This window comes from Oncorhynchus gorbuscha, unplaced genomic scaffold, assembly GCF_021184085.1.
Source record: "Oncorhynchus gorbuscha isolate QuinsamMale2020 ecotype Even-year unplaced genomic scaffold, OgorEven_v1.0 Un_scaffold_739, whole genome shotgun sequence".
NCBI lineage: Eukaryota > Metazoa > Chordata > Actinopteri > Salmoniformes > Salmonidae > Oncorhynchus > Oncorhynchus gorbuscha.
This window is the reverse complement of record NW_025745786.1, coordinates 315,001-334,332: the sequence shown is the minus strand read 5'-3', so window position 1 is coordinate 334,332 and position 19,332 is coordinate 315,001. Positions and strand designations below refer to the sequence as shown.

At 37.5% G+C, this 19,332-nt stretch overlaps 1 protein-coding gene across 2 annotated transcripts in view; it reads right to left on the bottom strand.

The window, feature by feature from the left end:
• Positions 1-19,332, bottom strand: part of gpatch1 (G patch domain containing 1) — a gene marked incomplete at its 3' end in the record, with an annotated part of 43,758 nt that overhangs the window by 21,551 nt on the left and 2,875 nt on the right. For both annotated transcript variants that reach the window (XM_046335394.1, XM_046335396.1), the window contains 5 exon segments: positions 3,066-3,314; positions 4,344-4,402; positions 4,556-4,653; positions 4,938-5,098; positions 6,761-6,846. In XM_046335394.1, the coding sequence (XP_046191350.1) occupies positions 3,066-3,314; positions 4,344-4,402; positions 4,556-4,653; positions 4,938-5,098; positions 6,761-6,846 (653 nt within the window).

Sequence of the window (19,332 nt, the reverse complement as noted above, 5' to 3'; positions counted from 1 at the left end):
TTCTCTACTATAACACACAGGGTACAACAGTCAGACAGTGTTTTCCCTACTATAACACACAGGGTACAACAGTCAGACAGTGTTTCCCCTACTATTAGAGCTGACACAACAGTCAGACAGTGTTTCCCCTACTATTAGAGCTGACACAACAGTCAGACAGTGTTTTCTCTACTATTAGAGCTGACACAACAGTCAGACAGTGTTTAGCCTACTATTAGAGCTGACACAACAGTCAGACAGTGTTTTCTCTACTATTAGAGCTGACACAACAGTCAGACAGTGTTTACCCTACTATTGGAGCTGACACAACAGTCAGACAGTGTTTTCTCTACTATTAGAGCTGACACAACAGTCAGACAGTGTTTACCCTACTATTAGAGCTGACACAACAGTCAGACAGTGTTTTCTCTACTATTAGAGCTGACACAACAGTCAGACAGTGTTTTCTCTACTATTAGAGCTGACACAACAGTCAGACAGTGTTTTCTCTACTATTAGAGCTGACACAACAGTCAGACAGTGTTTTCTCTACTATTAGAGCTGACACAACAGTCAGACAGTGTTTCCCCTACTATTAGAGCTGACACAACAGTCAGACAGTGTTTTCCCCACTATTAGAGCTGACACAACAGTCAGACAGTGTTTTCCCTACTATTAGAGCTGACACAACAGTCAGACAGTGTTTTCTCTACTATTAGAGCTGACACAACAGTCAGACAGTGTTTCCCCTACTATTAGAGCTGACACAACAGTCAGACAGTGTTTCCTCTACTATTAGAGCTGACACAACAGTCAGACAGTGTTTACCCTACTATTAGAGCTGACACAACAGTCAGACAGTGTTTTCCCTACTATAACACACAGGGTACAACAGTCAGACAGTGTTTTCTCTACTATTAGAGCTGACACAACAGTCAGACAGTGTTTCCCCTACTATTAGAGCTGACACAACAGTCAGACAGTGTTTTCCCTCCTATTAGAGCTGACACAACAGTCAGACAGTGTTTTCTCTACTATTAGAGCTGACACAACAGTCAGACAGTGTTTTCCCCACTATTAGAGCTGACACAACAGTCAGACAGTGTTTTCCCTACTATAACACACAGGGTACAACAGTCAGACAGTGTTTCCCCTACTATTAGAGCTGACACAACAGTCAGACAGTGTTTTCCCTACTATAACACACAGGGTACAACAGTCAGACAGTGTTTTCCCTACTATTAGAGCTGACACAACAGTCAGACAGTGTTTTCCCTCCTATTAGAGCTGACACAACAGTCAGACAGTGTTTTCTCTACTATTAGAGCTGACACAACAGTCAGACAGTGTTTTCCCTACTATAACACACAGGGTACAACAGTCAGACAGTGTTTTCCCTACTATTAGAGCTGACACAACAGTCAGACAGTGTTTTCCCTACTATAACACACAGGGTACAACAGTCAGACAGTGTTTTCCCTACTATTAGAGCTGATACAACAGTCAGACAGTGTTTTCTCTACTATTAGAGCTGACACAACAGTCAGACAGTGTTTTCTCTACTATTAGAGCTGACACAACAGTCAGACAGTGTTTTCCCTACTATTAGAGCTGACACAACAGTCAGACAGTGTTTTCTCTACTATTAGAGCTGACACAACAGTCAGACAGTGTTTTCTCTACTATTAGAGCTGACACAACAGTCAGACAGTGTTTTCCCTACTATAACACACAGGGTACAACAGTCAGACAGTGTTTCCCCTACTATTAGAGCTGACACAACAGTCAGACAGTGTTTTCCCTACTATTAGAGCTGACACAACAGTCAGACAGTGTTTTCCCTACTATTAGAGCTGACACAACAGTCAGACAGTGTTTCCCCTACTATTAGAGCTGACACAACAGTCAGACAGTGTTTTCTCTACTATTAGAGCTGACACAACAGTCAGACAGTGTTTTCTCTACTATTAGAGCTGACACAACAGTCAGACAGTGTTTTCTCTACTATTAGAGCTGACACAACAGTCAGACAGTGTTTTCTCTACTATTAGAGCTGACACAACAGTCAGACAGTGTTTTCTCTACTATTAGAGCTGACACAACAGTCAGACAGTGTTTTCCCTACTATTAGAGCTGACACAACAGTCAGACAGTGTTTTCCCCACTATTAGAGCTGACACAACAGTCAGACAGTGTTTCCCCTACTATTAGAGCTGACACAACAGTCAGACAGTGTTTGTCCTACTATTAGAGCTGACACAACAGTCAGACAGTGTTTTCTCTACTATTAGAGCTGACACAACAGTCAGACAGTGTTTTCCCTACTATTAGAGCTGACACAACAGTCAGACAGTGTTTTCTCTACTATTAGAGCTGACACAACAGTCAGACAGTGTTTTCTCTACTATTAGAGCTGACACAACAGTCAGACAGTGTTTTCTCTACTATTAGAGCTGACACAACAGTCAGACAGTGTTTTCTCTACTATTAGAGCTGACACAACAGTCAGACAGTGTTTTCCCTACTATTAGAGCTGACACAACAGTCAGACAGTGTTTTCCCCACTATTAGAGCTGACACAACAGTCAGACAGTGTTTCCCCTACTATTAGAGCTGACACAACAGTCAGACAGTGTTTGTCCTACTATTAGAGCTGACACAACAGTCAGACAGTGTTTTCTCTACTATTAGAGCTGACACAACAGTCAGACAGTGTTTTCCCTACTATTAGAGCTGACACAACAGTCAGACAGTGTTTTCTCTACTATTAGAGCTGACACAACAGTCAGACAGTGTTTTCTCTACTATTAGAGCTGACACAACAGTCAGACAGTGTTTCCCCTACTATTAGAGCTGACACAACAGTCAGACAGTGTTTTCCCTACTATAACACACAGGGTACAACAGTCAGACAGTGTTTTCCCTACTATAACACACAGGGTACAACAGTCAGACAGTGTTTTCCCTACTATAACACACAGGGTACAACAGTCAGACAGTGTTTTCCCTACTATAACACACAGGGTACACGCCACGGACCTGACCAACTGAACAAAACAACGAGAGACACACATATCCATACAAACCTGTCCCGCCACTCCTCCTCTGCGTCTTCGTCCCTTCCTGTCCTCTCCAAACAGGCTGTTGGTCCTGTCTGAGTCCATAGTGAACAGGTTGATGTGTCCCGCGCCCGGACCCCCCCTCAGGGCCGCCAGGGGGTTCAGACCCCGGTAGCCCAGGCCGTGGAGGTCCACTTTAGGGGTGAAGTCTATAGGAGTCACGTCTTTAGGAGCGAAGGTCACGTTCTCAGGGACGAACTCTCCGTCCTCCTCATCCTGTGGTTTACCAGTAGGGGATGAATCACATTGTCTTTGCAGTGGTGGGAGGGGTAAACGTCAAGTCGCCTATTTTAGGGGACTTTTGTTATAGTTTAAATGGTTTTATCAAGGTAATTAGTTTCGTGATTGTTGACAGCGCCACCGTCAGCGTCTGACAGCGCCACCTCCTGCCTCGGGTGACTATGGGGTATCGGGTTACATATCCACAGCCATTGGAGGCTCGGGAGTCCCACCTTAACACTCCTTCGCTGATTGGACTGTCCATCGGGTGACTATGGGGTATCGGGTTACATATCCACAGCCATTGGAGGCTCGGGAGTCCCGCCTTAACACTCCATCGCTGCTAAGCTGAGAGTCTACTTCAGCAACAGGAAGTAGTTCCACTGTTCTACAACAAACTGCATATCGCTGCTAAGCTGAGAGTCTACTGCAGTGACAGGAAGTAGTTCCACTGTTCTACAACAAACTGCATATCGCTGCTAAGCTGAGAGTCTACTGCAGTGACAGGAAGTAGTTCTACAACAAACTACATATCGCTGCTAAGCTGAGAGTCTACTGCAGCGACAGGAAGTAGTTCCACTGTTCTACAACAAACTACATATCGCTGCTAAGCTGAGAGTCTACTGCAGTGACAGGAAGTAGTTCCACTGTTCTACAACAAACTGCATATCGCTGCTAAGCTGAGAGTCTACTGCAGTGACAGGAAGTAGTTCTACAACAAACTACATATCGCTGCTAAGCTGAGAGTCTACTGCAGCGACAGGAAGTAGTTCCACTGTTCTACAACAAACTACATATCGCTGCTAAGCTGAGAGTCTACTGCAGGGACAGGAAGTAGTTCCACTGTTCTACAACAAACTACATATCGCTGCTAAGCTGAGAGTCTACTGCAGTGACAGGAAGTAGTTCTACAACAAACTGCATATCGCTGCTAAGCTGAGAGTCTACTGCAGCGACAGGAAATAGTTCCACTGTTCTACAACAAACTACAACAAACACAATTTGAAAACAAAACCACTGTGTTACCTGTGATCCCGATGAACCGTTGGGAGGCGAGGCCGAGCCGAACGCCCTTGTTGCAGAATCTGTAAAAGAGAAATAACCATTTTTAGAATGATTTAAATTCGCAAGCTAAAAGGGGTAAACAGTACTTTGTTGAGAGTAGAGTCCCATCAGTCTATACAACATATTCAGGCTCCAACGTTGCTACTTCGACAGTCAGAGGCTGAGTAACCCACCTGCTCTCTGCTTACACAGCCTCCTCTTCACCCTGGGCCCAACCCCCTGGCCGTCCTTCCAGCCCATCTTCCTCAGTAACTCCACCCCCATGGAGGACCTGCCAGGAGTCAACAAGGACCGCAGAGTAGAAATATACGAGTGGTTCATTTAGCTCACTGAGTACCAGGGGCTGTGTCAAGAGGAGTAGTTCTGCTGATCTAGAATCAGTTATACCATTTAGCTCACTGAATACCAGGGGCTGTGTCAAGAGGAGTAGTTCTGCTGATCTGGAATCAGTTATACCATTTAGCTCACAATGAATTACTGCATGGCCAGAGAGGTCCTGATTGCAGACATACAGGCCCAGAGTGACCACATCTGTTCAGCCTGTTGGATAGTTACCTAGCTGGAGCCACCAAGTCTTCCAGGACAGTGTCCCCTGGGATAGGGGCTGAAAGAGAGGTGATGGCTCTGGCCTTGTCCCTGATCACATCCTTCCTGCCGGAGGCGAAGTCAGCTGTAGTGGTGATTTGTCTGGGGGCGATGCCGTGGTCCCCCAGATCCTGAGGAGACGGAACACATTCACATCCCATGTTGTCATGTTGGTCCACAAAGGGAAACGGTTGTGGTGCTGACAAAGTTCTAATTTAGTCCGTGATGTGTTCTCTAGAATGTATAATGTGTTCTCTAGAATGTGTAATGTGTTCTCTAGAATGTATAATGTGTTCTCTAGAATGTATAATGTGTTCTCTAGAATGTATAATGTGTTCTCTAGAATGTATAATGTGTTCTCTAGAATGTATAATGTGTTCTCTAGAATGTATAATGTGTTCTCTAGAATGCATAATGTGTTCTCTAGAATGTATAATGTGTTCTCTAGAATGCATAATGTGTTCTCTAGAATGCATAATGTGTTCTCTAGAATGCATAATGTGTTCTCTAGAATGCATAATGTGTTCTCTAGAATGCATAATGTGTTCTCTAGAATGTATAATGTGTTCTCTAGAATGTATAATGTGTTCTCTAGAATGTATAATGTGTTCTCTAGAATGTGTAATGTGTTCTCTAGAATGTGTAATGTGTTCTCTAGAATGTGTAATGTGTTCTCTAGAATGTATAATGTGTTCTCTAGAATGTATAATGTGTTCTCTAGAATGTATAATGTGTTCTCTAGAATGTATAATTTGTTCTCTAGAATGTATAATGTGTTCTCTAGAATGTGTAATGTGTTCTCTAGAATGTATAATGTGTTCTCTAGAATGCATAATGTGTTCTCTAGAATGCATAATGTGTTCTCTAGAATGTATAATGTGTTCTCTAGAATGTATAATGTGTTCTCTAGAATGCATAATTTGTTCTCTAGAATGTATAATGTGTTCTCTAGAATGTGTAATGTGTTCTCTAGAATGTATAATGTGTTCTCTAGAATGCATAATGTGTTCTCTAGAATGTATAATGTGTTCTCTAGAATGCATAATGTGTTCTCTAGAATGTATAATGTGTTCTCTAGAATGTATAATGTGTTCTCTAGAATGTATAATGTGTTCTCTAGAATGTATAATGTGTTCTCTAGAATGCATAATGTGTTCTCTAGAATGTATAATGTGTTCTCTAGAATGCATAATGTGTTCTCTAGAATGTATAATGTGTTCTCTAGAATGTATAATGTGTTCTCTAGAATGTATAATGTGTTCTCTAGAATGTAATGTGTTCTCTAGAATGTGTAATGTGTTCTCTAGAATGTGTAATGTGTTCTCTAGAATGTATAATGTGTTCTCTAGAATGTATAATGTGTTCTCTAGAATGTATAATGTGTTCTCTAGAATGTATAATTTGTTCTCTAGAATGTATAATGTGTTCTCTAGAATGTGTAATGTGTTCTCTAGAATGTATAATGTGTTCTCTAGAATGCATAATGTGTTCTCTAGAATGTATAATGTGTTCTCTAGAATGTATAATGTGTTCTCTAGAATGTATAATGTGTTCTCTAGAATGTATAATGTGTTCTCTAGAATGCATAATGTGTTCTCTAGAATGTATAATGTGTTCTCTAGAATGTATAATGTGTTCTCTAGAATGTATAATGTGTTCTCTAGAATGTATAATGTGTTCTCTTTCAGATTCTAGGTTCCTCCTCATCCGTGACGTGAGTTGAAAGGGAAATAGTTAGTGTGACCAGTCCTTTCATGTATCCTGTTGTTGATAAGATGTCTTGTAGGCCCTACCTCCTCATCCATGAAGTCCTCTGGCCTGGCATTCTGTCTGCCTGCTTTCTGCTGTCTGGATGAAACAAAGGTTGCTGGAGTCCACCCTGCAGTAGGAAACCAGTAGTGATTCATACCGTCACAGAATCACCCCCCTAGAGAATCAACCCCTAGAGAATCACCCCCCTAGAGAATCACCCCATGCCCCTAGAGAATCACGCCCCTAGAGAATCACGCCCCTAGAGAATCACGCCCCTAGAGAATCACCCCCTAGAGAATCACCCCCTAGAGAATCACCCCACGCCCCTACAGAATCACCCCCCTAGAGAATCACCCCCTAGAGAATCACCCCTAGAGAATCACCCCCTAGAGAATCACCCCTAGAGAATCACCCCTAGAGAATCACCCCCTAGAGAATCACCCCTAGAGAATCACCCCCTAGAGAATCAACCCCCCGCCCATAGAGAATATGGTATGGTGATAATATGGTATGGTGATAATATGGTATGGTCTCTCAGAATGGTGATAATATGGTATGGTGATAATATGGTATGGTGATAATATGGTATAGTGATAATATGGTGATAATATGGTATGGTGATAATATGGTATGGTCTCTCAGAATGGTGATATGGTATGGTGATAATATGGTATGGTCTCTCAGTATGGTGATAATATGGTATGGTGATAATATGGTATGGTGATAATATGGTATGGTGATAATATGGTATAGTGATAATATGGTATGGTGATAATATGGTGATAATATGGTATGGTGATAATATGGTATGGTCTCTCAGTATGGTGATAATATGGTATGGTGATAATATGGTATGGTGATAATATGGTATAGTGATAATATGGTATAGTGATAATATGGTATAGTGATAATATGGTGATAATATGGTATGGTGATAATATGGTATGGTGATAATATTGTATGGTGATAATATGGTATGGTGAGGTCTCTCAGTATGGTGATAATATGGTATGGTGATAATATGGTATGGTGATAATATGGTATGGTGATAATATGGTATAGTGATAATATGGTATAGTGATAATATGGTGATAATATGGTATGGTGATAATATGGTATGGTCTCTCAGAATGGTGATATGGTATGGTGATAATATGGTATGGTGATAACATGGTATGGTGATAATATGGTGAGGTCTCTCAGTATGGTGATAATATGGTATGGTGATAATATGGTATGGTGATAACATGGTATGGTGATAATATGGTATGGTCTCTCAGAATGGTGATAATATGGTATGGTGATAATATGGTATGGTGATAATATGGTATGGTCTCTCAGTATGGTGATAATATGGTATGGTGATAATATGGTATGGTGATAACATGGTATGGTGATAATATGGTATGGTGATAATATGGTATGATGATAACATGGTATGGTGATAATATGGTATGGTCTCTCAGTATGGTGATAATATGGTATGGTGATAATATGGTATGGTGATAATATGGTATGGTGATAATATGGTATGGTGAGGTCTCTCAGTATGGTGATAACATGGTATGGTGATAATATGGTATGGTGATAACATGGTATGGTGATAATATGGTATGGTGATAACATGGTATGGTGATAATATGGTATGGTCTCTCAGTATGGTGATAATATGGTATGGTGATAATATGGTGATAATATGGTATGGTGATAATATGGTGATAATATGGTGATAATATGGTATGGTGATAATATGGTATAGTGATAATATGGTGATAATATGGTATGGTGATAATATGGTATGGTCTCTCAGAATGGTGATATGGTATGGTGATAATATGGTATGGTCTCTCAGTATGGTGATAATATGGTATGGTGATAATATGGTATGGTGATAACATGGTATGGTGATAATATGGTATGGTGATAACATGGTATGGTGATAATATGGTATGGTCTCTCAGATGGTGATAATATGGTATGGTGATAATATGGTGATAATATGGTATGGTGATAATATGGTATAGTGATAATATGGTGATAATATGGTATGGTGATAATATGGTATGGTGATAATATGGTATAATATGGTGATAATATGGTATGGTGATAATATGGTGATAATATGGTGATAATATGGTATGGTGATAATATGGTATGGTGATAATATGGTGATAATATGGTATGGTGATAATATGGTGATAATATGGTATGGTGATAATATGGTATGGTGATAATATGGTATAGTGATAATATGGTGATAATATGGTATGGTGATAATATGGTATGGTGATAATATGGTGATAATATGGTATGGTGATAATATGGTATGGTGATAATATGGTATGGTGAGGTCTCTCGGTATGGTGATAATATGGTATAGTGATAATATGGTATGGTGATAATATGGTGATAATATGGTATGGTGATAATATGGTATGGTGATAATATGGTATGGTGAGGTCTCTCAGATGGTGATAATATGGTATAGTGATAATATGGTATGGTGATAATATGGTGATAATATGGTGATAATATGGTATAGTGATAATATGGTATGGTGATAATATGGTGATAACATGGTATGGTGATAATATGGTGATAATATGGTATGGTGATAATATGGTATGGTGATCTCTCGGTATGGTGATAATATGGTATGGTGATAATATGGTGATAATATGGTATGGATAATATGGTATGGTGATAATATGGTGATAACATGGTATGGTGATAACATGGTATGGTGATAATATGGTATGGTAATAATATGGTATGGTGAGGTCTCTCAGTATGGTGATAATATGGTATAGTGATAATATGGTATGGTGATAACATGGTGATAAGATGGTATGGTGATAATATGGTATGGTGATAATATGGTGATAATATGGTATAGTGATAATATGGTATGGTGATAACATGGTATGGTGATAATATGGTATGGTGATAATATGGTATGGTGATAATATGGTATAGTGACGTCTCTCGGTATGGTGATAATATGGTATGGTGATAACATGGTATGGTGATAATATGGTATGGTGATAATATGGTATGGTGATAATATGGTATAGTGACGTCTCTCGGTATGGTGATAATATGGTATGGTGATAACAAGGTATGGTGATAATATGGTATGGTGATAATATGGTATGGTGATAAATCTCTCGGTATGGTGATAATATGGTATGGTGATAACATGGTATGGTGATAATATGGTGTGGTGATAATATGGTATGGTGATAATATGGTGTGGTGATAATATGGTATGGTGATAATATGGTATGGTGATAATATGGTGGTGATAATATGGTATGGTGATAATATGGTATAGTGATAATATGGTATAGTGGTGATAATATGGTATGGTGATAATATGGTATGGTGATAATATGGTATGGTGATAATATGGTATGGTGATAATATGGTATGGTGATAATATGGTATGGTGATAATATGGTATGGTGATAATCTGGTATGGTGATAATATGGTATGGTGATAACAAGGTATGGTGATAACATGGTATGGTGATAATATGGTGATAATATGGTATGGTGATAATATGGTATGGTGGTGATAACATGGTGTGGTGATAATATGGTATGGTGATAACATGGTATGGATAATATGGTATGGTGATAATATGGTATGGTGATAATATGGTATGGTGATAATATGGTATGGTGATAATATGGTATGGTGATAATATGGTATGGTGGTAACATGGTATGGTGATAATATGGTATGGTGATAATATGGTATGGTGATAACATGGTATGGTGATAACATGGTATGGTGAAAATATGGTATGGTGATAATATGGTATGGTGATAATATGGTGTGGTGATAATATGGTATGGTGATAACATGGTATGGTGATAATATGGTATGGTGATAATATGGTATGGTGATAACATGGTGTGGTGATAATATGGTATGGTGATAACATGGTATGGATAATATGGTATGGTGATAATATGGTATGGTGATAATATGGTATGGTGATAATATGGTATGGTGATAATATGGTATGGTGATAATATGGTATGGTGGTAACATGGTATGGTGATAATATGGTATGGTGATAATATGGTATGGTGATAACATGGTATGGTGATAACATGGTATGGTGAAAATATGGTATGGTGATAACATGGTATGGTGGTAACATGGTATGGTGATAACATGGTGTGGTGATAATATGGTATGGTGATAACATGGTATGGATAATATGGTATGGTGATAATATGGTATGGTGATAATATGGTATGGTGATAATATGGTATGGTGATAATATGGTATGGTGATAATATGGTATGGTGATAATATGGTATAGTGACGTCTCTCGGTATGGTGATAATATGGTATGGTGATAACAAGGTATGGTGATAACATGGTATGGTGATAATATGGTGTGGTGATAATATGGTATGGTGATAATATGGTATGGTGATAACATGGTGTGGTGATAATATGGTATGGTGATAACATGGTATGGATAATATGGTATGGTGATAATATGGTATGGTGATAATATGGTATGGTGATAATATGGTATGGTGATAATATGGTATGGTGATAATATGGTATGGTGGTAACATGGTATGGTGATAATATGGTATGGTGATAATATGGTATGGTGATAACATGGTATGGTGATAACATGGTATGGTGAAAATATGGTATGGTGATAATATGGTATGGTGATAATATGGTGTGGTGATAATATGGTATGGTGATAACATGGTATGGTGATAATATGGTATGGTGATAATATGGTATGGTGATAACATGGTGTGGTGATAATATGGTATGGTGATAATATGGTATGGTGATAATATGGTATGGTGATAATATGGTATGGTGATAATATGGTATGGTGATATAATATGGTATGGTGATAATATGGTATGGTGATAATATGGTATGGTGGTAACATGGTATGGTGATAATATGGTATGGTGATAATATGGTATGGTGATAACATGGTATGGTGATAACATGGTATGGTGAAAATATGGTATGGTGATAACATGGTATGGTGGTAACATGGTATGGTGATAACATGGTATGGTGATAACATGGTATGGTGAAAATATGGTATGGTGATAATATGGTATGGTGATAATATGGTATGGTGATAATATAGTATGGTGATAATATGGTATGGTGATAACATGGTATGGTGATAACATGGTATGGTGATAATATGGTATGGTGATAATATGGTATGGTGATAATATGGTATGGTGATAATATGGTATGGTGATAATATGGTATGGTGATAATATGGTATGGTGATAACATGGTATGGTGATAATATGGTATGGTGATAATATGGTATGGTGATAATATGGTATGGTGATAATATGGTATGGTGATAATATGGTATAGTATATGGTATGGTGATAATATGGTATGGTGATAATATGGTATGGTGATAATATGGTATGGTGATAATATGGTATGGTGATAATATGGTATGGTGATAATATGGTATGGTGATAATATGGTATGGTGATAATATGGTATGGTGATAACATGGTATGGTGATAACATGGTATGGTGATAACATGGTATGGTGATAACATGGTATGGTGATAATATGGTATGGTGATAATATGGTATGGTGATAATATGGTATGGTGATAATATAGTATGGTGATAATATGGTATGGTGATAATATGGTATGGTGATAACATGGTATGGTGGTAACATGGTATGGTGATAATATGGTATGGTGATAACATGGTATGGTGATAACATGGTATGGTGATAACATGGTATGGTGATAACATGGTATGGTGATAACATGGTATCTCAGTATGGTGATAACATGGAATGGTGATAACATGGAATGGTGAGGTCCCTCAGTATGGTGATAACATGGTATGGTGGTAATATGGTATGGTGATAATATGGTATGGTGAAAATATGGTGAAAATATGGTGAAAATATGGTATGGTGAAAATATGGTATGGTGATAACATGGTATGGTGGTAATATGGTATGGTGATAATATGGTATGGTGGTAATATGGTATGGTGATAATATGGTGAGGTCTCTCAGTATGGTGATAACATGGTATGGTGGTAATATGGTATGCTGATAATATGGTATGGTGATAATATGGTATGGGCTCTCAGTATGGTGATAATATGGTATGGTGGTAATATGGTATGGTCTCTCAGTATGGTGATAATATGGTATGGTGGTAATATGGTATAGTCCCTCAGTATAACATGGTATGGTGATAACATGGTATGATAACATGGTATGGTGATAACATGGTATGGTGATAACATGGTATGGTGGTAACATGGTATGGTGGTAACATGGTATGGTGATAACATGGTATAGTCCCTCAGTATGGTGATAATATGGTATGGTGATAATATGGTATGGTCTCTCAGTATGGTGATAATATGGTATGGTCTCTCAGTATGGTGATAATATGGTATGGTGATAATATGGTATGGTGATAACATGGTATGGTGATAATATGGTATGGTGATAACATGGTATGGTGATAATATGGTATGGTCTCTCAGTATGGTGATAATATGGTATGGTGATAATATGGTATGGTGATAACATGGTATGGTGATAACATGGTATGGTGATAATATGGTATGGTCTCTCAGTATGGTGATAACATGGTATGGTGAGGTCCCTCAGGTATGGTGATAACATGGTATGGTGGTAATATGGTATGGTGATAATATGGTATGGTGAAAATATGGTATGGTGAAAATATGGTATGGTGATAATATGGTATAGTGACGTCTAACTGGTATGGTGATAATATGGTATGGTGATAACAAGGTATGGTGATAATATGGCATGGTAATAATATGGTATGGTGACGTCTCTCGGTATGGTGATAATATGGTATGGTGATAACATGGTATGGTGATAACATGGTGTGGTGATAATATGGTATGGTGATAATATGGTGTGGTGATAATATGGTATGGTGATAATATGGTATGGTGATAATATGGTATGGTGATAATATGGTATGGTGATAATATGGTGATAATATGGTATGGTGGTAACATGGTATGGTGATAATATGGTATGGTGATAATATGGTATGGTGATAACATGGTATGGTGATAACATGGTATGGTGAAAATATGGTATGGTGATAACATGGTATGGTGGTAACATGGTATGGTGATAATATGGTATGGTGATAATATGGTATGGTGATAACATGGTATGGTGATAATATGGTATGGTGATAATATGGTATGGTGATAATATGGTATGGGTGATAATGGTATAGTATGGTGATAATATGGTATGGTGATAACATGGTATGGTGATAATATGGTATGGTGATAATATGGTATGGTGATAATATGGTATATAATATGTATGGTGATAATATGGTATGGTGATAATATGGTATGGTGATAACATGGTATGGTGATAACATGGTATGGTGATAATATGGTATGGTGATAATATGGTATGGTGATAATATGGTATGGTGATAATATGGTATGGTGATAACATGGTATGGTGATAACATGGTATGGTGATAATATGGTATGGTGATAACATGGTATGGTGATAATATGGTATGGTGGTAATATGGTATGGTGATGACATGGTATGGTGATAATATGGTATGGTGATAACATGGTATGGTGATAATATGGTATGGTCTCTCAGTATGGTGATAACATGGTATGGTGAGGTCCCTCAGTATGGTGATAACATGGTATGGTGGTAATATGGTATGGTGATAATATGGTATGGTGAAAATATGGTATGGTGAAAATATGGTATGGTGAAAATATGGTATGGTGAAAATATGGTATGGTGATAACATGGTATGGTGGTAATATGGTATGGTGATAATATGGTATGGTGGTAATATGGTATGGTCTCTCAGTATGGTGATAACATGGTATGGTGATAATATGGTATGGTGATAATATGGTATGGGCTCTCAGTATGGTGATAACATGGTATGGTGGTAATATGGTATGGTCTCTCAGTATGGTGATAACATGGTATGGTGATAATATGGTATGGTGATAATATGGTATGGTGGTAATATGGTATAGTCCCTCAGTATGGTGATAACATGGTATGGTGATAACATGGTATGGTGATAACATGGTATGGTGGTAATATGGTATGGTGATAATATGGAATGGTGGTAATATGGTATGGTCTCTCAGTATGGTGATAACATGGTATGGTGGTAATATGGTATGGTGATAATATGGTATGGTGATAATATGGTATGGGCTCTCAGTATGGTGATAACATGGTATGGTGGTAATATGGTATGGTCTCTCAGTATGGTGATAACATGGTATGGTGATAATATGGTATGGTGATAATATGGTATGGTGGTAATATGGTATAGTCCCTCAGTATGGTGATAACATGGTATGGTGGTAACATGGTATGGTGATAACATGGTATGGTGATAACATGGTATGGTGATAACATGGTATGGTGATAACATGGTATAGTCCCTCAGTATGGTGATAATATGGTATGGTGATAATATGGTATGGTCTCTCAGTATGGTGATAATATGGTATGGTCTCTCAGTATGGTGATAATATGGTATGGTGATAATATGGTATGGTGATAACATGGTATGGTGATAATATGGTATGGTGATAACATGGTATGGTGATAATATGGTATGGTCTCTCAGTATGGTGATAATATGGTATGGTGATAATATGGTATGGTGATAATATGGTGATAATATGGTATGGTGATAATATGGTATGGTGATAATATGGTGATAATATGGTGATAATATGGTATGGTGATAATATGGTGATAATATGGTATGGTGATAATATGGTGATAATATGGTATGGTGATAATATGGTATGGTGAGGTCTCTCAGTATGGTGATAATATGGTATAGTGATAATATGGTATGGTGATAATATGGTGATAATATGGTGATAATATGGTATAATAATATGGTATGGTGACAATATGGTATGGTGATAATATGGTATGGTGAGGTCTCTCAGTATGGTGATAATATGGTATGATAATATGGTATGATAATATGGTATGGTGATAATATGGTGATAATATGGTGATAATATGGTATGGTGATAATATGGTATGGTGATAATGGTATGGTGATAACATGGTATGGTGATAATATGGTGATAATATGGTATGGTGATAATATGGTATGGTGATAACGTCTCTGGTGATAACATGGTATGGTGATAATATGGTATGGTGATAATATGGTGATAATATGGTATGGTGATAATATGGTATGGTGATAACATGGTATGGTGATAACATGGTATGGTGATAATATGGTATGGTGATAATATGGTATGGTGATAATATGGTATGGTGATCTCTCAGTATGGTGATAATATGGTATGGTGATAATATGGTATGGTGATAACATGGTATATAATATGGTGATAATATGGTATGGTGATAATATGATATGGATAACATGGTATGGTGATAACATGGTATGGTGATAACATGGTATGGTGATAATATGGTATGGTGATAATATGGTATAGGTGATAATATGGTATGGTGATAATATGGTATGGTGATAATATGGTATAGTGATAATATGGTATGGTGATAATATGGTATGGTGATAATATGGTATAAATATGGTATAGTGATAATATGGTATGGTGATAATATGGTATGGTGATAATATGGTATAGTGATAATATGGTATGGTGATAATATGGTATAGTGATAATATGGTATGGTGATAACATGGTATGGTGATAATATGGTATGGTGATAATATGGTATGGTGATAATATGGTGATAATATGGTATAGGTGATAATATGGTATGGTGATAACATGGTGATAATATGGTATGGTGATAATATGGTATGGTGATAATATGGTGATAATATGGTATAGTGATAATATGGTATGGTGATAATATGGTATGGTGATAATATGGTATAGTGATAATATGGTATGGTGATAATATGGTATAGTGATAACATGGTATGGGAATAACATGGTGTGGTGATAATATGGTATGGTGATAATATGGTATAGTGATAATATGGTATAGTGATAATATGGTATAGTGACGTCTCTCAGTATGGTGATAATATGGTATGGTGATAACATGGTATGGTGATAATATGGTATGGTGATAATATGGTATGGTGATAATATGGTATAGTGACGTATGGTGATAATCTCGGTATGGTGATAATATGGTATGGTGATAACAAGGTATGGTGATAATATGGTATGGTGATAATGGTGATGGTATGGTGATGTCTCTGATAATATGGTATGGTGATAATATGGTATGGTGATAACATGGTATGGTGATAATATGGTGTGGTGATAATATGGTGATAATATGGTGATAATATGGTATGGTGATAATATGGTATGGTGATAACATGGTGATAACATGGTATGGTGATAATATGGTATGGTGATAATATGGTATAGTGATAATATGGTATGGTGATAACATGGTATGGTGATAACATGGTGTGGTGATAATATGGTATGGTGATAATATGGTATGGTGATAATATGGTGATAATATGGTATGGTGATAATATGGTATGGTCTCTCAGTATGGTGATAACGATAATATGGTATGGTGGTAATATGGTATGGTCTCTCAGTATGGTGATAACATGGTATGGTGATAATATGGTATGGTGATAACATGGTATGGTGGTAACATGGTATGGTGATAACATGGTATGGTGATAATATGGTATGGTGAGGTCCCTCAGTATGGTGATAACATGGTATGGTGATAACATGGTATGGTGATAATATGGTATGGTGATAACATGGTATGGTGATAACATGGTATGGTGATAACATGGTATGGTGATAATATGGTATGGTGAGGTCCCTCAGTATGGTGATAACATGGTATGGTGGTAATATGGTATGGTGATAATATGGTATGGTGATAATATGGTATGGTGGTAATATGGTATGGTGAAAATATGGTATGGTGAAAATATGGTATGGTGATAACATAGTATGGTGGTAATATGGTATGGTGATAATATGGTATAGTGATAACATGGTATGGTGATAACATGGTATGGTGATAATATGGTATGGTGATAATATGGTATGGTGAGAATATGGTATGGTGACGTCTCTCGGTATGGTGATAATATGGTATGGTGATAACATGGTATGGTGATAATATGGTATGGTGATAATATGGTATGGTGATAACATGGTATGGTGATAACATGGTATGGTGATAATATGGTATGGTGATAATATGGTATGGTCTCTCGGTATGGTGATAATATGGTATGGTGATAATATGGTATGGTGATAATATGGTATGGTGATAACATGGTATGGTGATAACATGGTATGGTGGTAGCATGGTATGGTGATAACATGGTATGGTGATAATATGGTATGGTGATAATATGGTATGGTGATAACATGGTATGGTGATAACATGGTATGGTGGTAGCATGGTATGGTGATAACATGGTATGGTGATAATATGGTATGGTGATAATATGGTATGGTGATAACATGGTATGGTGATAATATGGTATGGTGATAACATGGTATGGTGATAACATGGTATAGTCTCTCAGTATGGTGACAACATGGTATGGTGATAACATGGTATGGTGATAACATGGTATAGTCTCTCAGTATGGTATAGTCTCTCAGTATGGTGATAACATGGTATGGTGATAACATGGTATGGTGATAACATGGTATGGTGGTAATATGGTATGGTGGTAACATGGTATGGTGATAACATGGTATGGTGATAACATGGTATGGTCTCTCAGTATGGTGGTAATATGGTATGGTGAGGTCTCTCAGTATGGTGGTAATATGGTATGGTGATAACATGGTATGGTCTCTCAGTATGGTGATAACATGGTCTGGTGGTAATATGGTATGGTGGTAACATGGTCTGGTGATAATATGGTATGGTGATAATATGGTATGGTGATAATATGGTATGGTGATAATATGGTATGGTGATAATATGGTATGGTGATAATATGGTATGGTGGTAATATGGTATAGTGGTAATATGGTATGGTGATAATATGGTATGGTGATAATATGGTATGGTGTCATGGTATGGTGATAATATGGTATGGTGATAATATGGTATGGTGATAACATGGTATGGTGATAACATGGTATGGTGATAATATGGTATGGTCTCTCAGTATGGTGATAATATGGTATGGTGATAACATGGTATGGTCTCTCAGTATGGTGATAACATGGTCTGGTGGTAACATGGTATGGTCTCTCAGTATGGTGATAACATGGTCTGGTGGTAACATGGTATGGTGATAACATGGTATGGTGATAACATGGTATGGTGATAATATGGTATGGTGATAATATGGTATGTTGATAATATAGTATGGTGATAATATGGTATGGTGATAATATGGTATAGTGATAATATGGTATGGTGATAATATGGTATGGTGATAATATGGTATGGTCTCTCAGTATGGTGATAATATGGTATGGTGATAATATGGTATGGTGATAACATGGTATGGTGATAACATGGTATGGTGATAATATGGTATGGTGATAATATGGTATGGTCTCTCA